The sequence below is a fragment of the Microcaecilia unicolor genome, chromosome 11 (assembly GCF_901765095.1).
Source record: "Microcaecilia unicolor chromosome 11, aMicUni1.1, whole genome shotgun sequence".
Lineage (NCBI taxonomy): Eukaryota > Metazoa > Chordata > Amphibia > Gymnophiona > Siphonopidae > Microcaecilia > Microcaecilia unicolor.
The window spans coordinates 71493259-71516710 of record NC_044041.1 but is presented as its reverse complement, the minus strand read 5'-3'; the positions used below and the strand labels follow the sequence as shown (position 1 = coordinate 71516710).

Genomic DNA, 23452 nt, shown 5'->3' with positions numbered 1-23452 from the left:
ATTTATTTCGGACAACTTTTTGACACGCTCTATCTCTGCACCTCAACAAAGCGCAGGTGCATGCGGTCACCCAGTCTCTATCGTGCAGCTCCAGGCAGATCCCGGACTTCAAGTTCAGCTGCATATCATCTCCCAATCCCCTCATGCAACTCCAGGCTGATTCTGGAGTTCAGGTGCCTATGATTACTCAGCCCCTGCGATACGGCTCCAGTTTTATGTTGTCACCGTAGCTGCATGCATTCACCACTACTTCTGATTTCTGCATTTAAAGTCAGGCACAGGCGTCATCACCAGACACACCACAATCCAAAAGACCTAGACTATAACTGACAATTAATCTAATCAATCAGGAAGTGCGACGCAGCGAATTTTCCGTAATCCGAACCAATAAAGAGTCGCAGGTCGGGCCGGAACGAGTTTTCCCGGGGCGGGGATATTATAGTAGTTGGTTGGCGGGCGGCTCGTTTGTGTCTTTTCCCAAGGGGTTTGGGTTGGTCTTTGGCGTTCCGTGGCCAGAATCAACAGAGGAGCCAATGAGAGCGGGGAAACTGGGCTGGGGCGGGGGTGGGGCTAGGTGACAGAGGCGGAGCTGCGACAGGAAGCGGCGCGGGGGCCGCCGGCTGCTGTAGGCTCTGGAGCCCGATGCGGGCCTCATCCGTGTGAGCGGCTGCTGGGGCCGCTGAGGATGGCTGCGTGCTAACCATGACTACGGAGAAGAAGAAGAAAAAGAAGAGGCTGAACCGCAGCATCCTGCTAGTCAAGAAAATTATTATCAAGGATGGAGGCAGCGTGAGTGCGGGGAGGGGCCTTGGAGTGGGGGAGGCGAGAAGAGATGCGGGGGCGGAGCCCCAGCGGATGTGCTCTGTTCTGCCTTGCTGACAATCCCCAGGGGCTCCTGGTAAGGGTTTCTAGTGCAGTGTTTCACAAGCCAGGCCTGAATTCTTTAGGCAGCCTGGTTTTTAGTATATGCAAAATGAATATTATGAGAGATTGTATCCACTGGGTTTTCAGTTAGCAGATCAATTTCATGCATACTCATTATGACTGTCCTGAAAACCAGGTTGCCTAAAGAGTTATCCAGGACTGGCTTGTGAAAATTGCTAGAGAGTCGCATCAGGAACCCCTGATGTTGGGGAGCAGTTTCTAGTGAAGACAGTGGGCTTCTAGGTGCAGGGGCTAATGCCACTGGCCTGTGGATAGGCCCACACTTTTTGGAGACCTTGGGTGTAGGATGTGTTGGGCAGCTACCTTTCTGATCAAGAGGTGTGTGATCTGTGTTTGAACATATTTTGTTAGAATGCACTCCAAAACCTTCCAGATAGGACTTGCATTGGAGATACCTGTGCTAGGATCCCTGCCAAGACAAATATTTACATAAGGTACAATTTGCTTTATTGCTGGGTCAGGTATACTTCTGGGAAATTGTCTCATCTTATATTTTGAACCTGGCTGAACGCTCCTTGATGATGAGGCAGACTAAAAAAAAAAAAAGTGTCAGGATTTGGGCCCAAAGCTTGAGAACCTTTTCCCATTATTCTTTAGGTCATGTATTGTCTGGTACTGTAAAGATGAGGAAAGAACATTTCAGTGTTGCAGTAAGGAGGCTGGAACTATGCAAGGAACCTTGGTACCAAATCTCTTAATGCTAAAGCTATAAGTCCACCTCTGCATTGACTTTTCCCCTAATTCTATAAACTTGCTCTCACAGTTTGATGCTTAGCTTGCAAACTTGCACATGCAAGTTTCAGAACTGTACCAGTTACATTTGTAACTTAATTGTGAAATTAGCTGCTAATTGGCTTTAACTGATAATTGGAGTTAATTGGTACTAATTGGCAGTAATTTGCAGTTACATGTGTATCTGCTCTTAGTTGATATTCTTCATAGCGCATAACTGCAATGGAGGGTATGGACAGGTCAGGCGCATGCCTAGAACTTATGCACACAGGTTGTAGAACGCTATCAGTTATGTGCCTAACTAACTGATAGCAGTTTGGCTGGTGTAAATACTCGCACCTTTCAGCTATCTATCGTAAGTGCTCACACCTAAAGTTTGGCATGTAACTGTGGACTTACGCTAGTAGTTTATAGCGGCAGTTACCGGCATAATTGGCGATACAAAATTCGCACAGCATGCATCATCCCAGTACCTAACTCAAGGTGACCCTTATCCTGCTTCCAAAACTTCAGTTAGAGATGTGGCAAAACTGATGCTGTGGGAGGATCAGACTTCCAAAAATGTAGTTGACACTTTACTGAACTAAGTAATACATCTATGACTGGCTTTTGAAAATTAACCTCTCTTCTCTGGATCAGTGATATTTCTTGAAAACCATTCAACAGATATATTAAGTATCACCTACAACTTGTCCCTTGACCTTGTTTCTACATTTAAAAAAACAAATTGCCTTAATTAAAAAAAAACATTTAGACACGTGGCTTGATCTGGTTACAGCATCTCTTTTAATCTGTTTCCTTTTGAAAGCTTTGATTGGATATACATATGAAAACTTTTCACTTTCAGGCTTAAAAATTAAATTGGGTTCTTGCTTGCTGCTTAATGTCTTGTGTGCTCAGTGTTAGCATGGATAAGTCTTGAACAACATATCTCCAAATTGTATTGCAGGACTCCTATGTCTCACATGTACACAGCAAAAAGCAGTGAAGTTAATGACTGGCTGAGGAGTCGGAGTGGCTAAATTATAGATACTCATAATTCTGTTCCCCTGACTAATGCTCTGGCATTAAGGGATGTACCCCTTGCCTCTGCATATTTTCCCAGTCTAGCCCAGCAGTAATAGGACATTGCTCTTCTTTTTCAGCGTCAAGGTATTGGAGACCCCAGCGTGTACCATGCGGTGGTGGTTATTTTCCTGGAATTTTTTGCCTGGGGTTTACTAACAACTCCAATGTTGACAGTAAGTATGTTTTACAGGAATTGACAAATACAAAGGAACACGGTGCTAGAAGGTTGGAGATCCCTGACAGCCACACAGAGCTCAAGTGTTTATAATAACCAAAATGTGAACTACTGGGACTCATATCAACTGTATGCCAGTATATCTGATAAATATTATGGAGATCTGAAAAACAGATCTGTGTATAGCTCACAAGAATCTAATCTAATTTAATCTGCGGTTAATATTCCTGCAATGCCCCTTAGGTCCACAGCAGATTTCAGTAATAATAAAAATATATATATACATACAATAATACAGATAAAAACAATCCATAAAAAATATGGTAAGGTGATAAAATCAATTTAAAAATGTATTCAATAAGAACATCTTTAAGGAATGTCAAACAAATAAATAAGGCTTCAAAGTTCTCCGCTCCCTAGGTAAGAACCAGTGTCTCTTGTGGCTCAGTGTATCATTGAAGGCTCCTCACAAATGGCTTCTGCTACAGAGGGCTCTTCCCATGTGACTAATAGGGTGTCTCTCTCCAGGTGCTGCATCAGACATTTTCTCAGCATACCTTCCTGATGAATGGCCTGATCCATGGCGTTAAGGTAAGACAAAATAAATGGACCTAATATGTATGTGTATATATGTATATACAGTGCAATCTGCTTAAGTGCAAGGGTCTGGGACCAAAGAAATGCATGCAGTTAATTGGAGCGTGCACTTAACCGTTGTGACCCATATGATAAACATATGTACAGTACTGTTATACGTACAGTATACAGTCTTCGTTAACTGACATTAGGCTTACTTGAAGTAATCAGTTATAGTCATCTGTACACTAATGGGTCTGTGAGTTCCACTGACTACGTCTACCAGACGGTAAAAACTGTCATAGCACTGACATCCAGTGGCCTCCAGATAGGCCCGCACGGTGTTGAGACTCTCCAGCGCTCTTGCAAAAGTGAGAGGTGGAGGTTGTTGAATTTCATCAGCATGTGCCTTGCTCATTTCATCCTCTGTTTCATCATCAGCCGTTGTTGCCTGCATGTAGGCGTATATCTCCACATCAGTGCTGTCGTCAGCTGTTTGTAGATCGTAATCAACAACTACGTAGCGATGAAACTCCTCTTCAGTAACACTGGCTGGGATGTCAATAACCTCTTCATCTGACACGTTTGCAACAGCTGCATCTGTTTCGTCCCTCTCCACATCCTTAACAAAGCTTGCCCACTTGTAGCAGTTCACAATGGTTGCCTGTGTAACATGATTCCAGGCTTCTTTCTGCATATGTAGTGAATCCAACAGTGATAGATTACGAGCCAGTTCAACAGCACGTTTATCCTTGCCAGTCTGGTCATCCATAACGCTCATCAGACAACGTAGCACAAGAGCCCGATAATGTTGTTTGAAATTGGCTATTATGCCCTGATCCATAGGTTGGATCAGAGAGGTAGTGTTTGGTGGCAGGAAGACCACTTTGACGTTAGACAGCCTGACATCATCCCTGTGTGCAACACAATTATCACAAAGCAACAAACTCTTGACGCCTTTGTGCCCACATTCTAGTGTCTAAGTTCTTTAGCCACTGCTTCCAAATTTCCCCAGTCATCCATGAATTTGCGTTAGCCTCGTATGACACAGGAAGTCACTTAACGTTCTTGAAGCAACGGGGCTGTTTGCTCTTTCCAATGACGAGGGGTTCCAACTTCTCACTCCCATCCATATTGCAGCAAAGGAGGATCGTCAGTCCGTCCTTCGACGTTTTACCTCCAGTAGTTTCGGCATGTTTGAATGCAAGTGTTCCGTCAGGAATCACTCGCCAGTAGAGACCGTTTTCGTCAGCATTGAAAATGTCACAAGGTGCAAACTCGTTCAAGATGGTAGGAAGAACTGAAACAACCCAATTTTCTGCACCAAAGTCATCAGCGTCTTGTTTCTCACCATGCTGTTTCTTGAATTTTATGTTGTCCCTCTCCTTCCAACCATCCAACAGTGGCTTTGAATTCAGTTAGTCCAAGACTTTCAGCTAGCTGGTTAGCTTTCTCCATAAGCAGTGGACCACTGACAGGAAACTGCTCCTGACTCGAGAAAACTACCAAAGAAGAGCATCTTCTACCTCCTCAGCTTTTCCCACCTGTTTTCGTTTCCGTTGTGGATTTGTATTGTTTTGCCAGTCTTCCAGAAGCTGGTCTTTCTACTTCAAGACACGTGAAATTTGACTGGGATTGACACCATATTCTTTAGCAATAGATGCTTGACTTTGTTTTCTAATTTTTTAAGAACTTCTATTCGTTCAGCCAGTGTTAAAGTCTTACAGTTCTGCCGCGATGACAACGACTACCCCAGTGTACACTCTAACAACATTCTTTTGCTTATTCTGCCTGTGGCAGCTAAAGGGGCAGTAAATTTGAAATCTCGGTTGTCAAGCGCCAGTTGGCTTCCATGTTCCGTGCACGCACTTATGCAGAGTCTTCCCTGCAGAGAAGCGGTCTTAAACCATGCATGTAAGCGAATCTTGCACTAATCAATGGTGCGCTAAACCGAAGTTTGTCCCCATAGAAATTGATGTCACCAAAAACGGGACCGAAGTACGGCATGCAGTTAAACAGAGCAGGCGCTTATCCGACGTGCACTTAAATGGAGTGCACTGTATATATCTATATCTATATATAGATAGATATAGATATATATTTGGCTACCAAATATTAAATCATCTTACAACCTCAAATAAAAGAAATGTTCAAAAATGTTGAAGCTTAAACAAAGAGAAATGAACAGGCATCTGTGGATAAGTGTCTTGCGTAGTATTTCAAAACACAGTGTATAAAAATACTACACAATACCTTTCTTAAACAATTGTTAGTATAATATATGGAGTTAGTCCGAGATCACAGCACCTGCCCTTGTATTAGTTGGTTCCTTTGGAGACAAAAGTGTTGCGGGAATTACAGAAAACTTGCAGTAATTCTCAGGGATTATTTAGTTGTGAAGAAGTGAGGGGAAAGTCAGAGATCAATGGGGCTCTGTGGCTTTGCACCAGGAAGTCAACTTGGAAGTCTGGTCCTTAATCTGTCATCAGATGCTCTCCTGTTTTCTATCGTAGTAGATTAGATGTGGTGAGGATGTGTCATTGCATAGTGTCTATAGCTATTTCCTAGTAGGGAGCTATGCCTGCTTCAGCATTTGAGTTTGTTGGTGATATTAAATCCTGGACAGCATGTTTTCTGTCTCTCTAGGGTCTGCTGTCATTCCTCAGTGCTCCTCTTATCGGTGCACTTTCTGATGTCTGGGGCAGGAAGTCTTTTCTGCTCCTTACAGTTTTCTTCACCTGTGCACCCATCCCACTTATGATAATAAGCCCCTGGTGAGTGTTCTGCTGGAGCTTATCTGTGCGAGGGTATTGGGGAGTTGAAGAGGACAGATGGATGAAGCTGGGGTAAGGGAATCTGGAAGATAGGAAAAGATGGAGGAAGGTAAAGAAGAGGTGGGGTGAACAGGGATTGCTGGTAGAATGAGGGTGGAGGGTAAGGAGGAGGTTGGGGTGGGTGGTAGGGAGTGGGGTCAATGCTTTGCTGCTGTTTTTAACTGCCCACTTCTCATTCTTGCAGGTGGTATTTTGCGGTCATATCCATGTCTGGAGTGTTTGCGGTCACGTTCTCTGTTATCTTCGCATACGTTGCAGACATCACGCAGGAGCATGAGCGCAGTACAGCATATGGCCTGGTGAGAAGCTGAGGGAGATAGGGGGTGCTGATTCCCATGTAAACTGCATGATGTCACCAGAAGGATTTAGGGACAGTTCAGCAAATACTGTTACAGGAGGATTTAAGCCAGATTGAGTAATTGGTGTCCAAAATGAGAGTTCTATAAAGGTCGCATAGCATTAAACAATCTTTAAAGAATGGCATTTAGTGCAGATTCCTTCACCCAATTTTGGGCACAAGGACTTAACGCCTGCTGAAACCTGGTGTAAATTCTTGCGCCAGCTGGTGGCAGATGAGCATGTAAATCCAAGTATTCTGTAACATTTTGCCTAATTTCTGGGAACCCTCCCCCCCTTATGAAATTTAGGCACGCATGTTATAGGGTGCAGGGCAAATGATTACTTCCAGTCAACTCCAATTAACGCCAATAATTGATAGCACCTAATTAATTTACACGCACATCAGGGATCTGTGCCTAAATTTGGGAGACCTATATAGAATCCAGGGGTGTATGTGGGGCTTGACCTCGGACCTCTGCTTTCCCTTCCCTCCATGTGTGGACTATGCTTTCTGCCTCCTAAACATGAGGAAGGAATAATTCACTTCTTCTGTTCTCCTTTTCTCACAGGTGTCTGCCACATTTGCTGCCAGCTTGGTCACGAGTCCGGCCATCGGTGCATACCTGGCATGGGCCTACAGTGACACCCTAGTTGTAGTTCTGGCATCGGGAGTGGCACTGCTAGACATTGGTTTCATTCTACTGGTTGTGCCTGAGTCATTGCCTGAAGAAATGCGACCTGTGTCCTGGGGAGCCCCCATCTCGTGGGAGCAGGCAGATCCCTTTGCGGTAAGAGGCTGTGAGCTGCTTTTTGAATATGACACTCTGTCTTTTGCTGGCAGCCTTTCAGAGGTTTGCACGGTCCCAGCACTCCTAGATCCTTGCCGTAAGCTGCGCACATGTTGTCCCATGACTTTGGAGAAGTAGTTGCACAGTACAAACAGAATATTTGTCTACAGTTGTCTGGGAAGGCTGAGGATGGTGCTTCTTGCTTCTGAAAGGGTGATTGCTGTTTCTTCTGGCATGGATTACTACATTATCAGAGTCACAGGTTATAGTCTTGTGGGAGGTTTACCAAAGAAGTTCATTGACATATTACAGGTAGTCCAAAATGTGGCAGCCACGGTTATGTTAGCTCAAGGAAAAGCTGGAAACATAGCTGTTCAATTTGACTAGCTGAGATGTTTATCTTGGGTAAACATATCAAAGAAATTCAGTGAGGAGCACTGGGAAAATTAGGGGAATGTAAATAGGATTTGTCAGGTGCTGTTTATAGTTAAAATATTTATTTAAACTTCTTTTCGTAGTGATTTTTGAGACATACATTTCTTTGATAGATATTGTTAAATATCATAAACAAACAGAGCTTTTGCAGAAAACATTCTAAAGCTCACAACAGAGAGAGAAACATCACACAATAAAATTTAAAAACACAAAAACAAGCACAGCTTGTGCAGCTGGTGTTACAAAATGAAAAACAATTTATCACCCGGTGGAGTAGAGGGAGAGAGCCTACAGAAGCCACATCAGCAGGCTTATTCTCTCTCTCACAAAGAAATTCCCTTAAATGACTTGTATCAGCGATGGTATAGGTCCTCCTTTTGAAATGTACCCGTGCATTTTACTGAGAATTAAAGAAAAACCACAGTGAAACTACCAAGTAGCATACTTACATAGTTCCTTCCTAGTGCTTCGCTTGTAGGTGAAACATCTGGAAAGACTCTAACTTTGTGCTCCTAACAAGGAAACTCATGATTTAAAGTAAGATTTTAATGGCAAATCTCTGTCTGAGGAACATGCAGTATCTAGAGAGGCCTTACTAAGTCTCTTCTTAGAAAATTTCTACCACATCACTTTACTCAAAGAAAATTTCTAAAATCTCAGATTGAGCAAAGAGAGAGAAGCAAGCACATTTATACCTCCCTAAACAGGATTGATCTAATGATAGAAAGTAGGACAGGATATTTCAATACATCTACAAGTTCTTGGGCTGAAGTCATCCTATTTGTAGGAAAATTTAGGCAGCTGAAATTTGTACTTCAAAATTCTGCATATTGGAAGATGAAGCCACATTGCCATTGATCAGAGAAGCATTTATGGCTTCTAAAGTTGCCACTTCAAGCCATCACTGGGAGCAGCAGCCCTGCTTGGATACAGTTTTAGACAGTTGACATAGTTCAGACAAATAGTCTGAAAGACTGTTCTTAGTCTGCAATATTAGCTCCAAAAGGTCAGCATTGGAGACAACATGGTGAGGGGAGAATGCTCCTGGGGAAACTACTATCTTAAGAGGTCACACAATGACATTACATGGAAATATTTAAAAAACAATAGAGGAGGAAATATTTTTTAATTCAAAGAATAGTTAAGCTCTGGAACTCGTTGCCAGAGGATGCGCTAACAGTAGTTAGCGTATCTGGGTTTAAAAAAGGTTTGGACTAGTTCCTGAAGGAAAAGTCCATAGTATGCTATTGAGATAGACATAGGGAAGCCACTTCTTGCCCTTGGAATGGTAGCATGGAATGTTACTACTGTGCCAGGTGCTTGTGACTTGGATTGGCCACTGCTGGAAACAGGATACTGGGCTAGATGGACCTTTGGTCTAACCCAGTAAGTCTATTCTTTTGTTCTTACCTGGTTGGTCCACACCTCCCTGACATGAGGTTCCAGTCCCTTCTCCCTCAGGAAACTGAAAACAAGAACCTGAGGGGATGGAGGGCAAAGCCTACTTCACAATTGACAAAGGTGGAGGAATTTTAGCTTCAGCTATCTAACAAAGACCCCACTGGCACATCTCTAGAAGAGATCACTCTAGAAACATGACCTTTTACGAGCACACTAGTAGTGATACACCATACTGGCTGGGTTTTTATCTGTCTGCAGCATGTAACGTCATGTCCTAAGTGACACAAGTTTCCATTGTGATGTTTAGACAGGTGGACCTTAAAACCAGGGATGAGATGTTGTCCAGCTACCTCCTTCTTGTTGTATGTGTTTGGCTTTCAAAGGTTAGTTCTGGGAGTTAACAGCATAAGGATTTGTTATTTTAAGATATGTTCCTCAGCGACCCTCCAGACCGGTCAAGACGCGTGGGTTATGTCCTCCTACCAGCAGAGGGAGACTGAGAAAACACTAAGCTTTTGAAGCCTGTATATATAACCTGTGCAGAACCTCCACTAGCCAGTATTTTCTCAGTCTCAGCAGAGGTAGCAGTTGACAGCCTGTGCAGTCTCCAATAATCTGGTGAGGTAGTTTGTCATTGGGTCGTAGGATTTTTTTCCTTCCAAACTTTATTCTGTTGCAGTACCCTGTACGTGTGTGTGTGTAAAAAAAAAAAAAAGAGTGCTTTGGGGCCCTGGGTCTGGTGGGGCCCAGTTTTTCCCCCTGGGGTGTTACACCTATGTTTGGGTCCCTCCCCCTGTGCTGCTCTCTATTTCTGTTTGCTTGGCAGCTTTGTGCCTCGGCTGCTTTCTCAGTATTGTAGCCTTGAGTGCCTTACAATTTCCAGATGCCAGAATTAGAGTACTGTGCCTTTAAGGTCAGTTATTCTATTTCGTTTTGCTTGGCAGCTTTGTGCCTCGGCTGCTTTCTCAGTATTGTAGCCTTGAGTGCCTTACAATTTCCAGATGCCAGAATTAGAGTACTGTGCCTTTAAGGTCAGTTATTCTATTTCGTTTTGCTTGGCAGCTTTGTGCCTCGGCTGCTTTCTCAGTATTGTAGCCTTGAGTGCCTTACAATTTCCAGCTGCCAGAGTTGGAGTACTGTGCCTTTAAGGGCATTTATTTCTTTATTTTCAGCGGACCGAACGGGGGTTTCGATTCCTTGCTGGAACGAGAGAGCAGCGCTTTCTTCAGTGCTTTTGCAGTGTGAGTGAGTTTTTGGTTTGGCGCGTTTGCGGAACAGCTTTTCCCTTCCCTCGTGGTTTATGGCGGCCCAGCTCCTCCGATGTCGCGCGTGCTCGTGGCGAGGGGTAGAGGCGCTGGGCGCTCAGTGTAGCTTTGCGGTGCACCTATAAAGGTGGCTGCAGCACCCCCCGACTTGACCGCGGAGGGATCGATGGTGTCGGGAGTCTCCGGGTCAGCGGGAGCATAGGCAGGGCCGCTGTCAGCGGGAACAGTTTCGGCGGGAACAGCCGCCATCTTGAGTCTGACGCGGCCCGTGGAGCCAGCTGGTTTTGGGCCTGCGGCCTCCGTTTTTGGCACAAAAGGGCCTAATGACGGTCCAGGAATGGTGGGCTTTCCTCCAGTTTTTGTCTGGACGCGGTATCAGGCCTGGAGATCGGGACCCCCCCCCCCCCCCAGTTGGAAGAGGGGGCTATTTCCGTCTTGGCTGAGAGACCACGGTTAGAGTGGTCAGAGGACAGGCAATGTTTTTCTCCTGTAGCTGCAGAAGCTGCGCTTAGTGATCTGGGGGAGTCAGATGGAATTGACGGCTCTCAGGAGCAGGATTGTTGGATTCCTGGAGAGGATCCTTCAGTAGTGCGGATTTTCCATAGAGATGAGCTGTCAGAACTCATAGATCAGGTGTCGTCTACCCTTCAGTTTGGTCCTGAGGTGGCTTTGGGGGAAACTGTCCAGGATCCGTTGGTGAAGGGCATTCAGCGTCAGGCGTGATCCTTCCCTATGAACAAGGATCTCCGGGAGATGATTTGTCAGGAATGGGATTTGCCGTGTAAGGTGGCAAAGGCAATGGCGAGGCTTTATCCCCTCCCTCAGGACGATAGGGATTCCTTTAAGGCTCCCACGGTAGATGCAGTAGGGACGGCAGTAATTATAGCTACGGCTATCCCGGTTGATGGAGGAACGGCCCTCCGTGATCCTCAGGATAGGAAGTTGGGATCTTTTCTCAAGCGTAGTTTTGTTTTGTCGGCTCTAGCCCTGCAGGCCTCGGTTTGTGGGGGTCTGGTAGCTCGGGCATGTTTTCGTTGGGCCGAGAAGCTCCTAGATGATTCGGTAGATGTTGGTTCTTCTGGGGGTCAGGAGTTAGCCGACTTGGACATGGGTTCATCCTTTTTGTCTGAGGCTTTTATGATTTGTTGCCTACTTCAGACAAAAAATATGGCTATGGTTGTGGGTCTCTGCCACTTAAGGGAGCTATGCTCTTTGGAGAAGATTTGGACAAGTTAGTGTGAGGTCTTAGTGATACCAAGGTTCTATGGCTTCCAGATTTTCGGTTCAAGGCAGGGGCCAGAACTAGTTCCTCTCGGGGACGGTTTAGGGAGGCTCAGCGGTATAGGCCGGGCAGATCGAGTGGGACCTACCCCTAGCTGTCTGTTTGTCTGTCCAATTTAGATTGTAAGCTCTGTTGAGCAGGGACTGTCTTTTCATGTTAATTTGTACAGCGCTGCATAAGTCTAGTAGTGCTATAGAAATGTTTAATAGTAGTAGGACCTCTAGGGGTCGGTTTTTCCAGCGCACACAGTTCTTTCGTGAGAGTCGTCGCGGAGGGCGTGGCTTTTCTGCGGGAGGTTAGTATTCAGGCCACAATTCCCAATGAAGGTGTGCGGGCTCAGGCTCTGGTGCATGTTGGGGCTCGGCTGAGTCTGTTTTACCAGAGTTGGGCCCAAATCAGGTCAGATCAGTGGGTTCTCAAGGTGTTTCGAGGCGGATGTGCGCTGGAATTCGAAAGCTGTTCTCCCGAAGTGTTTCTGGAATCCCTCTGTCGGTCTTGGAGCAAGAGGGCAGCAGTGAGGGACACTCTGCGGTGGCTGCTCGCGTTGGGAGCCGTGGTTCCTGTTCCTTCAGATCAGCAACGCTCAGGGTGCTATTTGATCTATTTTGTGGTCCACAAGAAAGAGGACACTTTTCGTCCCATTTTAGATCTCAAAAGGGTCAATGCGGCACTCAAGGTGCCCTCTTTCCGGATGGAGACGTTGCGGTCGGTCACTGGTGCGGTCCGGAAAGGAGAGTTTCTCACTTCCCTGGATTTGACGGAAGCTTATCTTCACTTTCCTTCGTGCAGCCTTTTGGTTCCAAGTTACAGGGTCCGATTCGTCGGTTCCTTGCAGAGAAGGCGCCGACGGCCCGTACTTATCATCAGGTCCTGGGCCTGATGGCGGCGACCAAAGAGGTAGTTCCGTGGGCCAGGGCGCACATGCGTCTGGTACAGTCAGCTCTGCTCAGTCGTTGGTCCCCTCTGTCGCAGGACTTGGAAATGTGTTGTCCGCTGTCGGTGGCTCCTTGTCTCAGTCTCCGCTGGTGACTCAATCCGCGCAATTTGGGAAAGGAATGCCGTTGGTGTCCCCACAGGGGCTGGTAATGGTCACGGATGCCAGTCTGCAAGGTTGGGGGGCACATTGTCTCAGTCAGGTAGCTCAAGGCCGGTGGTCTCGGGCAGAAGCAGAGTGGTCCATCAACCGGCTGGAAACTCGGGCCATTCGGGTGGCGCTCCAGGCCTTGACGTCGGTGGTTCGCCACAAGGCAGTCCGAGTGCTCTGTGACAATGCCATGGCAGTAGCATATGTCAACCGTCAAGGGGGGAACAAAGAGCCTTGGCGGCGCAGTTGAACTCATCTTCAGGCTCTCTTGGCAGCGCATGTGGCCGGGGTAGGTCACATAGATGCAGATTATCTCAGCAGGCACACTCTAGATCCCAGAGAGTGGTCTTTTCTTCGGTCAGTGTTCCAGTGAGTTGTGTCGGTCTGGGGACTTTCGGTGATCTTAGGGCAACGGCTCGCTATGCGCAAGTTCAGAGATTTTTTTTTTTTTCAATCGCTGAAGAGACCCTTGAGCGGAGGAAATCGACACTCTTCTGTTGCCTTGGCCTCGGGAGTGACTGTATGTGTTTCCTCTGTGGCTGTTAGTCGGTCGAGTAATATAGCGCATCGAACATCACTCCGGTCGGGTGATTCTGGTAGCTTCGGATTGGCAGCGTCGACCATGGTATGGAGACCTGGTGCGGTTGGCAGGGGCGGCGGCCCTGCCTTTGTTGGGATCAGTTCTGTGTCAAGGCCCGATAATCATGCCGGATCCGGCTCGGTTTTCGCTTATGGCTTGGCTCTTGAGCGGCACAAGTTGAAGAAGAAGGGGCTTTCGTCCAGTGGCTTTGCTACGATGTTGAGTTGCCGTAGACGATCCACTTCCTTGGCGTATGTCCGGGTTTGGAGAATCTTTGAGCACTGGTGTGAAGACCATCGAGTTCGGCCGTTTCACTCTTCGGTGGCAGAAGTTTTGGAATTTTTGCACGATGGTGTTGATAGAGGTCTGGCCTTGTCTACACTGAAGGTTCAGGTGGCAGCTTTGTCATGTTTTCGTGGGAAGCTTCAGTGAAAGTCCTTCGCGTCTGTGCCTGAGGTAGTGCTTTTTTTTTTTTAAGGGTGTTAAGTTGCTGCGTCCGCCTCAGTGACAGATGGTGCCTCCGTGGGATTTGAAGCTAATTTTGGATGCTTTGATCAGGCCTCCGTTTGTGCCTCTGGTATCGGCATCTTGTAAGGATTTATCTTTAAAGACGGTCTTGTTGGTGGCGATTACTTCAGCACGGAGTGTTTCAGAGCTTCAGGCTTTGTCTTGTAGGGAACCATTTTTGTCCTTTCTGAGGGAAAGGTTTCGTTGCGGACGGTGCTTTCCTTTTTTGCCCAAGGTGGTTTCCGAGTTCCATGTTAATCAGGTCATCTCTCTGCCAGTGTTGGGTGATATGGCTGGAGATTCGGAGCAGCGTGGTATTGCCAAGCTGGATGTCAGGAGAGTTTTGAGTTATCTCTCTGGAACTCAGGACTTCAGAGCCTCTGACCGTTTGTTCGTTCTTCATGGTGGCCCAAAGAAGGGTGCAGCGGCTCCTAAGGTGACCATAGCACGGTGGTTGAAGGAGGCGGTTGCATCTGCTTACTTGGTGAAGGGTCCTGTGGTGCCTAGGGGCTGGTCTGCTCATTCCACTAGGGGAATGGCAGCCTCGTGGGCGGAGAATAGTATGATTTCTCTGTTAGATATTTGTTGGGCTGCGGTTTGGTTTTCGTTGCATTCCTTTGTGAAGCATTATAGGATTCCTGTGCATGCAAAGGACGAGGTGCACTTTGGGGCAGCAGTTTTGACCTCTGGCCTTAGTAGGTCCCTCCCATAAGTTAGTTACTGCTCTGGTACGTCCCACGCGTCTTGACCGGTCTGGAGGGTCGCTGAGGAAGGTGAAATTAGATCTTACCTGCTAATTTTCTTTCCTCTAGACCCTCCAGACCGGTCAAGAGCCCGCCCTGTCTGTATTGGAGGCCAGGAGGTGTGTTTGTTGGATAATTCTTGGCTGCTGTAAATTGTTGTTTCTCTAATTGCAGACTGTTTATTTCTGTTTTGTGATAGGAGTCCGGGACAGGTGGGGCTCTTCTTTGATAGTCCACCTGTAGAAGCCCAACTGTTTTATCAAAGGCAAAGGAACATGTTTCCGTAAGAGCAAGCGGAAGATGTTTCTTGTTTTTGCAGTTTACTGTGACCACGTACAGGGTTGCTAGTTGTTGTTAGTGTTTTTTGTTTCTCTGCTTTGTCAGGGTTATACTGGCTAGTGGAGGTTCTGCACAGGTTATATATACAGGCTTCAAAAGCTTAGTGTTTTCTCAGTCTCCCTCTGCTGGTAGGAGGACATAACCCACGCGTCTTGACCGGTCTGGAGGGTCTAGAGGAAAGAAAATTAGCAGGTAAGATCTAATTTCACCATTTTCATTGTGTACTTCTATATCCGGTTATATCCACTTGGATCAGTATTCTTCTAGAAAAGCAGACTCTAAATTTCTAAGTGTAAAGGTGAACACTCTCTTGGAGCTTGTAAGCTGAGCAGTGATGCAATGGCATTAGACCTCTGTGGCCTTATGTTGTCATCTCTCCCTCCCCCTTAAGTACACAGGTCAGAAAAAAAGCAGATGGTGTCTGATCGCCTTGAGGACCTTCCAAGTCAGGCTTAGATCTTGGGTTTGTTAATGGTGAGAGACAAATTCTGGCAGCAGGGAGAGTATCCCCTTTTGAATGTATATTCCTGGGATTGGAGAGGGCTGCAATGCTGCTACAGTAAGGGTTTCTTTATCCCTCTTTTTTCTTGGGAAGGATGGAGACCCCAGGCAAGGGAGTCTTGCTCTCTGAAACTTGACTTATTTTGGCTTTCTTTCCTTTCTAGTCTCTGCGGAAAGTGGGCCAGGATCCAACAGTGCTGCTCATCTGTATCACTGTGTTCCTCTCATACCTTCCTGAAGCGGGCCAGTATTCCAGCTTCTTCTTGTATCTGAGACAGGTGAATAGTGCACTGAAGGAGCTTATCCGAATACAGTTCCAGCGGTGTTTTGAGATATCTTAAGATATCCTGCCATCAGATTAGATATTAGAAATACAAATCTATCCGCTTACCTGTGTCACACAGGAGCCAATGCAGAACGTAAGCGTAACTGCGCAGTTATCATGGGTTATACACCTACATTATCTTCAATGCAATGTAGAGAGAAGTTGAGCGTGGGAAACGTGGCCACACACACTATTAAAATCAATGTTAATGTGGCCATTTAAGTACTCCACTGCAATGCATGGAAGGTAACAGTGAGTTCTGATGCATGGACAACACGGGAAATTTACTGTAAGGTTCAAGGCAGCATAGAAGAGTTGGTTGGGGCTGCCTAGCAGGAGCAGCAGCCCTCCTCCTTCCCCAGCCCGCCTGCCCTGGTAGCTTTCTTCATGGTCCTTGGTGTCTAGTAGCCCTACTCCTGACTCAACCCCTTGCTCTCCAAATTAAAAATAGAACTCTGGCCCAGATGCAACAACGTATCGTAAAAAAATGTGAAACGTAAAAGTCCTTAACGAATTTTAAAGAACGAAGAATGCACAAAAAAAACCAAGTCTTTAATGCTCGGTACGGTATTGTAAAGTACCATGCATTAAAGATACGTTAAATTGGTGTAATCCCCGTCGGTAATCAGCCCCTAAAGCATGCGCAGAGCAGCCAAGCGTTATGCTGGCTGCTCTGCACATGCCACAAACGTCAAAACAAACTAAAAAAAAAAACCAAAACACGTGGCTCCCCGCTTTCCCCTGCATAAAATATAAACAAACATCAAAAAAGGATCGGGAGGGGGCAAAGGCGCTCATCAGGAGCGTCCTGTATGGACGGCCTTGCGCCCCCCCCCCCCCCCCCGCCCGAGGTCGCCGCTGCTCCCCACTTCTCCCTGTATGAAAATTAAAAATCAAACTTTTGCAGCGCCGGGCCCCCCTCCTTTCCTGTCTCTCTCTTCTCCTTCTCCCACCACTGTTCCGCCTCCCGCCATCCTCCGCCTCCGTGCCACGCCCCCCTGAGTTCGTCGCCGCCGCTCCCCCCTTCCACCTGACCCCCCCCCCCCCCTCCGCCTTAATGGCTGGTGCAGCACCTCTCACCTGTGTGTGAAGGCGCTGCACGGGATGGAACAGCTGATCGGCGATCACTTCTGCCTTCACCGACGTCTCTCTCCTCCTTCCTGTGCCCGCCCTCACGTCAGAGGGCGATCAGCTGTTCCATCCCGTGCTGCGCCTTCACACACAGGTGAGAGGCGCTGCACCAGCCATTAAGGCGAAGGGGGGGAGCGGCGGCGACGAACTCAGGGGGGCGTGGCACGGGGGCAGAAGATGGCGGGAGGCGGAGCAGTGGTGGGAGAAGGAGAAGAGAGAGACAGGAAGGGAGGGGGGCCTGGCGCTGCAAAAGTTTTTGATTTTTATTTTCATACAGGGAGAAGCGGGGAGCAGCGGCGACCTCGGGGGGGGGGCAAGGCCGTCAATACAGGACGCTCCTGATGAGCGCCTTTGCCCCCTCCCGATCCTTTTTTGATGTTTGTTTCATTTTTTATTTTAGGCAGAGGGAAGCGGGGAGCCACGTGTTTGTGTTTTAATCTCTACTGTAATCTCACTTTTCTTTTTAAACATGCCAGGGGATTTTTATGGTGCAGGGGGCAGCGGGGAGATGACAGCTCAGGCCTTAACGACAGGTCTGAGCTCACGTTAAATTTCTGACGGTAGATGATTCGTTGCAATCGTCAGTATGGTTAGTGCATTCCGAATTGTCCACATTTCAATGGTAGTTTCTCGTTTGCATTCCGTTTTCGTTAGCTGCTAGCGTCGTCGGAAAATGGCCTTTGATGCATGCTACCATTGTTGAAAATTTCTTCGCTAAGGGTCATTAAAAGGGTCGTTAAGGTTTAGTGCATCTACTACTACTACTACTATTTAGCATTTCTATAGCGCTACAAGGCATACGCAGCGCTGTACAAACATAGAAGAAAGACAGTCCCTGCTCAAAGAGCTTACAATCTAATAGACAAAAAATAAATAAAGTAAGCAAATCAAATCAATTAATGTGAACGGGAAGGAAGAGAGGAGGGTAGGTGGAGGCGAGTGGTTACAAGTGGTTACGAGTCAAAAGCAATGTTAAAGAGGTGGGTTTTCAGTCTAGATTTAAAGGTGGCCAAGGATGGGGCAAGACGTAGGGGCTCAGGAAGTTTATTCCAGGCGTAGGGTGCAGCGAGATAGAAGGCGCGAAGTCTGGAGTTGGCAGTAGTGGAGAAGGGAACAGATAAGAAGGATTTATCCATGGAGCGGAGTGCACGGGAAGGGGTGTAGGGAAGGACGAGTGTGGAGAGATACTGGGGAGCAGCATAGTGAATACATTTATAGGTTAGTAGAAGAAGTTTGAACAGGATGCGAAAACGGATAGGGAGCCAGTGAAGGGTCTTGAGGAGAGGGGTAGTATGAGTAAAGCGACCCTGGCGGAAGATGAGACGGGCAGCAGAGTTTTGAACCGACTGGAGAGGGGAGAGATGACTAAGTGGGAGGCCAGCAAGAAGCAGATTGCAGTAGTCTAAACGAGAGGTGACAAGGGTGTGGATGAGGGTTTTGGTAGAGTGCTCGGAAAGAAAGGGGCGGATTTTACGGATGTTGTAAAGAAAGAAACGACAGGTCTTGGCGGTCTGCTGGATATGAGCAGAGAAGGAGAGAGAAGAGTCAAAGATGACCCCAAGGTTTCGAGCTGAGGCCTCTGTGCTGGTCTAATCGCCCCTGTGATCCTCTTCCTCCAATTAAAAAGATTCCCTGTCGAGTAGCCCCCCCCCCCCAACTTAAAAATATTCAAATCCCTGGTGCTAGTGGGCATCACTTCTGCCTCTCATTAAGATATGCATTGGGGGAGGGGAGCTTGGAGGGGCTTGGGGAGATTGCCACTAGACAGGAGGGAATTTTAAAGTGAGTGGGGGGGGATTGCCACTACACACCAGGAAGAGATTTTTTGGTTTTTTTTATATTGGGGTGAGGGAGGAGCAGGGAGGGGTCAGGTTGGGTGGGAGGGGATGCAGACCACTAGCAACTTTTTTGTTTTGTTTTTATAATGTCACTCTTTGTGTCAGTGCCTGAGGCAGTTGCCACTGGGCACTGACAGGAAGGATGGCATTTCACAGTGAATTGAGGATTAGTGCTGTGTTTAAAAAAAAAAAACAAAAAAGTGGCAGTAATCTGCATGCTCATTGCATTCTGACTAGCTCCACAGTCTTGTTAATTTTGTGATAGAATCCTGTGGAGGGAGACACACCCTTTCCCTGAGCTCTCTTCTCCTTCAAGGAGCAAAAACCTTTTCACCTTCCATGGTGCAGGATGGTGGGGGGGAGGGAACACCCACTGAACCTCTGTTTTTGCTTTTTTTTCTACAGGTAATCAGCTTTTCTTCTGAGACGGTCGCTGTTTTTATTGGAGTAGTGGGGATCCTTTCCATTTTAGCTCAGGTGAGATCCTCTCAGCCCAGGACCTGCTGCAAGTGTTTTCTTTCTCTTGGCATGGTTTGCATCTCCTCTGTCTGATATTGCCATGCTTCCTCATTGCAGACAGTAGTGCTTGGGATTCTGATGCGCTCTATTGGGAATAAGAACACCATCCTGCTAGGCTTGGGATTCCAGATCCTGCAGCTGGCTTGGTATGGCTTCGGCTCTCAGCCTTGGTGAGTGTTATGTTGTTTCCGTGCTTTGTTTAGTCCCTGTACTTGCTTTAGGTGCAGTGTTGTCATACAGCCGCGAGATGGCAGCCATTATCCCCAGTGCTAGGCTAATGACTTCCTGCCAGTAATCAGTAATTTGTCAAATGAACAGGGCTTAATAATGTCCTTAGAGTGCAGAACCCAGTGTTTACAGATGGTAAATGCTGATATATTCCTTCTTTCCTCTGTCCTTGTATGTCTGACCTCCCTCTTTCTTCCCCACATTGTATTCAGAGCACTGCTGAGCACTGTATGTAACAAGCACCCTTCCTGTATTCATATCCTCTCTCTCTCTCTCTCAGGATGATGTGGGCAGCAGGAGCTGTAGCTGCTATGTCCAGTATCACCTTTCCAGCCATCAGTGCCATGGTATCCAGAAATGCAGACCCCGCCCAACAAGGTATGTGCAGGCAGGACCAGGATCAGATCTGTAGCAGAGAGCAGATCATTAACAGAACTGTGTAAAATGATCTCTTCTCATCACAGGTGTGGTTCAAGGTATGATTACTGGCATTCGTGGCCTCTGTAATGGTCTGGGGCCAGCATTCTATGGATTCATCTTCTACCTGTTTCATGTAGAGCTGAATGAGGTAGAAACACTGGACAAAACCTCGAAACCCAACATGGCTAATCCCTCTGATGAGGTAATTTGATTCAAGCCATTTATTTTTCCTTTTTTTTTTCTTCTTCTTTCCTTTCTCATTCGCTGTTTCTAAGATGTTGTTCTCTTTTGTTTTCTAGAGCAGTATCATCCCTGGACCTCCCTTCCTTTTCGGGGCATGCTCAGTGCTGCTCTCTCTTCTCGTAGCCTTGTTCATTCCAGAACATGGTAACCTGGCCACACGGTCAGGCAGCCACAAGAAACACAGTAATGGAGCCCAGAGCCACTCCCATTGCTCACAGATTGGGAACTCGGATGGCAAGGAGCCCCTACTGGAGGATAGCACTGTGTGATGGGCACCTTTTAGCTCCAAGCCACCAGTAGATTGGAGGGACTCAACCTGCTCCTGACTGAGCCATTTTCTTAAAGCAGAGTTAGAGCATATAGGCCTGAAGAGAGACTTAGATGGTATCATGCAGAGGAGGAAGAGGAGTGTGGATAGCATCATGCAGAGAAATGGTGCTGTGTGGGGTTAGTTTTTATCAGAGAATCTTCTCTGTGGTATACAACACCAAATCTTTTTGTTTAAAGGACAAGCATCCTTCTTAGATTCTTTTAATGTATGTCCTTCCTAAGTAAATCACAAGATGTCTTCTACACCGCTTAAGGAAAATAAAATAGGCCCTGATTCTCACTTTGAGTCCCTTGCCATGCCCCAAGGGAACTAAAATGGGGCTGCAGCATGGATGAAGAGCAGGGTTTGTAGTTATAGAGCAGTTTTCTAGGAGGGCCAAATGTTAGAGACCTTGGACAATAACAATTGTGGCTATTTCCACCTTCATGTCTATAGATTGGCAATGCCATACACTTGTGCACTTATGCCATTGTAACTGTGTACATCTCTGTGTATGGGTATGTGTAAAAAAAAAACAAAGCCAGTATGTGTGGGATGCAAATACAATGGAGAATCCTACTGTGTAATCCTCAGATTGTATCAACATCTGAGCAGAATAGCTATAGGATCATATTACAGCAACAGCGATACCCCTACACCACCACCTGCCATGGTTAATGCCACAGGACTGTCTCCCACCTTCATGGCGGTTGAGCAGATTGCCCCCTCACCTGCTCAGTTCTGTACCCTGGTTATGGCTACAGCCACACCTCTCTCTTCACCTGCCATTTCCATGTTCATGTGGCCATAGGCATGGTCCAGTCAGAAACTTTCTGTGGGCTAGGACAGATGTCAGGCTGTACTCCCTTTATTCTATCCCTACAGTGGAACCTGGACTAAAGCTGAAGTCACACACCAGCAGCTGTCTCGGTCTCTTTTTATCCATCTTTCCCATTCCCCACATTTCTCTATTCCATCCTCTTTTTTTTGGACAGCTTCCAGTGGTACTGTCAATGAAAGTGCAGCAACTTGGAAAATGCCACAGAGCTGAGTTGAGAGAGCCCAGCCCTTGACCTCCTAATTTAATTACATGTACTATGACTCAGAATGAAATATGTGCCATTGAGTTTGGATTGTGCTAGAAATGGCAAAGCTTTCCTGCTGATGGGACCTTTTATTTATTAAACAGCAACTCTCCTTCAACCAAAAGTTTTGCCTCTTTTCTTCAGGAGTGGTTCAAACTTGTTCTTCTCTTCCTGTTTTCAAAAGAGTTTAGAGACTCTAATACAATATTGTATCAAGACCAGAGCTCTTCAAATGAGGCAGCATGAAGGATCAGGAATCACAGTCCCAGCCTCTTAAGTGCAGTCAGCATTCACACTGCTTGCTCCTGAGAGCAATGATAGAGGTGCACATACAGACACCGTGGTAGTTTCCAGATTTCCTGCTAACAGAAGGTTGAACTTGTGACATTAGTAAATGGGTTAAAACAATGCTAGGTGCTATTTTTCTCCAAGCCGTGACCTTATTTGTGCTGTTGAAATGTAGAGTGCCTGAATCATCACTTTTCTGACCCTGTGGAGCCTGACCCTGGAGAGCTGTGCCAGGCTCTGAAGTGGCTTTTTTCCTGCCATCTCCCACCCCCTTCTCCTTTCCAAAAATCTGTGCAGAGAGATGGCACCAAGAAGAGATTCCACCCATTCCCAGACACACAGCACTCAGGCAGGAATATCCCTTTATGTGTTTGGGAAGGCCTGTGCCTCTGGCCAGTTCACGTCCATAAACAATAAGAAAAGGGTTTCAGGTCAGGCATACTCTTACCATTCCTTGATCCAGGAGCTAAGGGAAACCTGTTGCACTCTGATCAACCTCAGCTTTACTTCTTCCTTACACACAAGTACCAAATAGCTAGTACCATGAACCTATAAAAGGCTTATGCAACATCCAAAAGAGTAATGGAAAATTAAGACATAAGAAGTGAAGATTAATAATACAAATACAGCTATTATCTCCCATCTCATCCATATAGTTTCAGAAAAGTGTGGTGCAACATGCCATTGAGCTTAGGTTCAGCCTTCCACACCTAGGTTGTTGCCTTACAGCAGGCATGAAAGGCCAGATTTTGTAACAGGACACCTATGTGAGAAGCCCAAAAATGTGTGTCTTATAAAGGCAAAAAAACAGCTATCGCTACAAAAACAAAAATATTTTATATGAAATGGATGGACTATATTCTAACAGTAGTTGGTAAATTCATGTTTGGATTATAGTTGTTTTTTGGCACCACAGAACTACATGTAGCCTGATATTTGGAGCTAAATGTTTTCATTTTTATATTATTTGAAAGGTCACTAGTATGGTCATAAACTTTTGAAAATTCTGTAAAGTGCACAGGAGGTTTGGACTGCACACAGAAGCCTGTTTTACTGACTGCTGTCGGAATATAGCGTCTAATAATTGATGGTTCATTCTTTTCATATCAACAGAAGAAAGGGAAACAAAAGAAAGCATGATGGGCCTCAAGAATTGATATAGAGGAGCAAATTTATTGAAAGACCCAACATGGGCTATGTTTCGGCAATTTGCCTGTATCAGGGGTCTTTTCAGTATATAAGTTAAATGCTCAATCAATCCAACATATAAAAAAACGCCAGTGCCTCAGGCTTACTGTGCAGGTACATTCTTTTCATATAAAATATTGGAGTTTTTTGGTGACAGGTGGTCTTTGTGTTACAGTATTATATTATTTCTGTCACATATATAAACCTCTTGTGTTTGTTATTTTATAAAGGCAACATAAGACGCCTATGTGCCTTTCTCAAATAAACTCCCAGAACCAGCCCC

The 23452-nt window shown here is 46.3% G+C and overlaps 1 protein-coding gene across 1 annotated transcript; it reads left to right on the top strand.

Moving 5' to 3' along the window:
- Positions 1-563: 563 nt before the first annotated feature.
- On the top strand, positions 564-21817 carry LOC115480261 (hippocampus abundant transcript 1 protein-like). Its single transcript, XM_030218801.1, has 12 exons — positions 564-789; positions 2823-2918; positions 3449-3511; positions 6143-6270; positions 6515-6629; positions 7239-7457; positions 15759-15872; positions 19294-19365; positions 19465-19577; positions 19916-20013; positions 20100-20257; positions 20355-21817. Exons 1-12 carry the CDS (start codon positions 703-705, stop codon positions 20565-20567), a joined length of 1476 nt encoding a protein of 491 aa, XP_030074661.1. The 5' UTR covers positions 564-702; the 3' UTR covers positions 20568-21817.
- The last annotated feature ends 1635 nt before the right edge of the window (positions 21818-23452 follow it).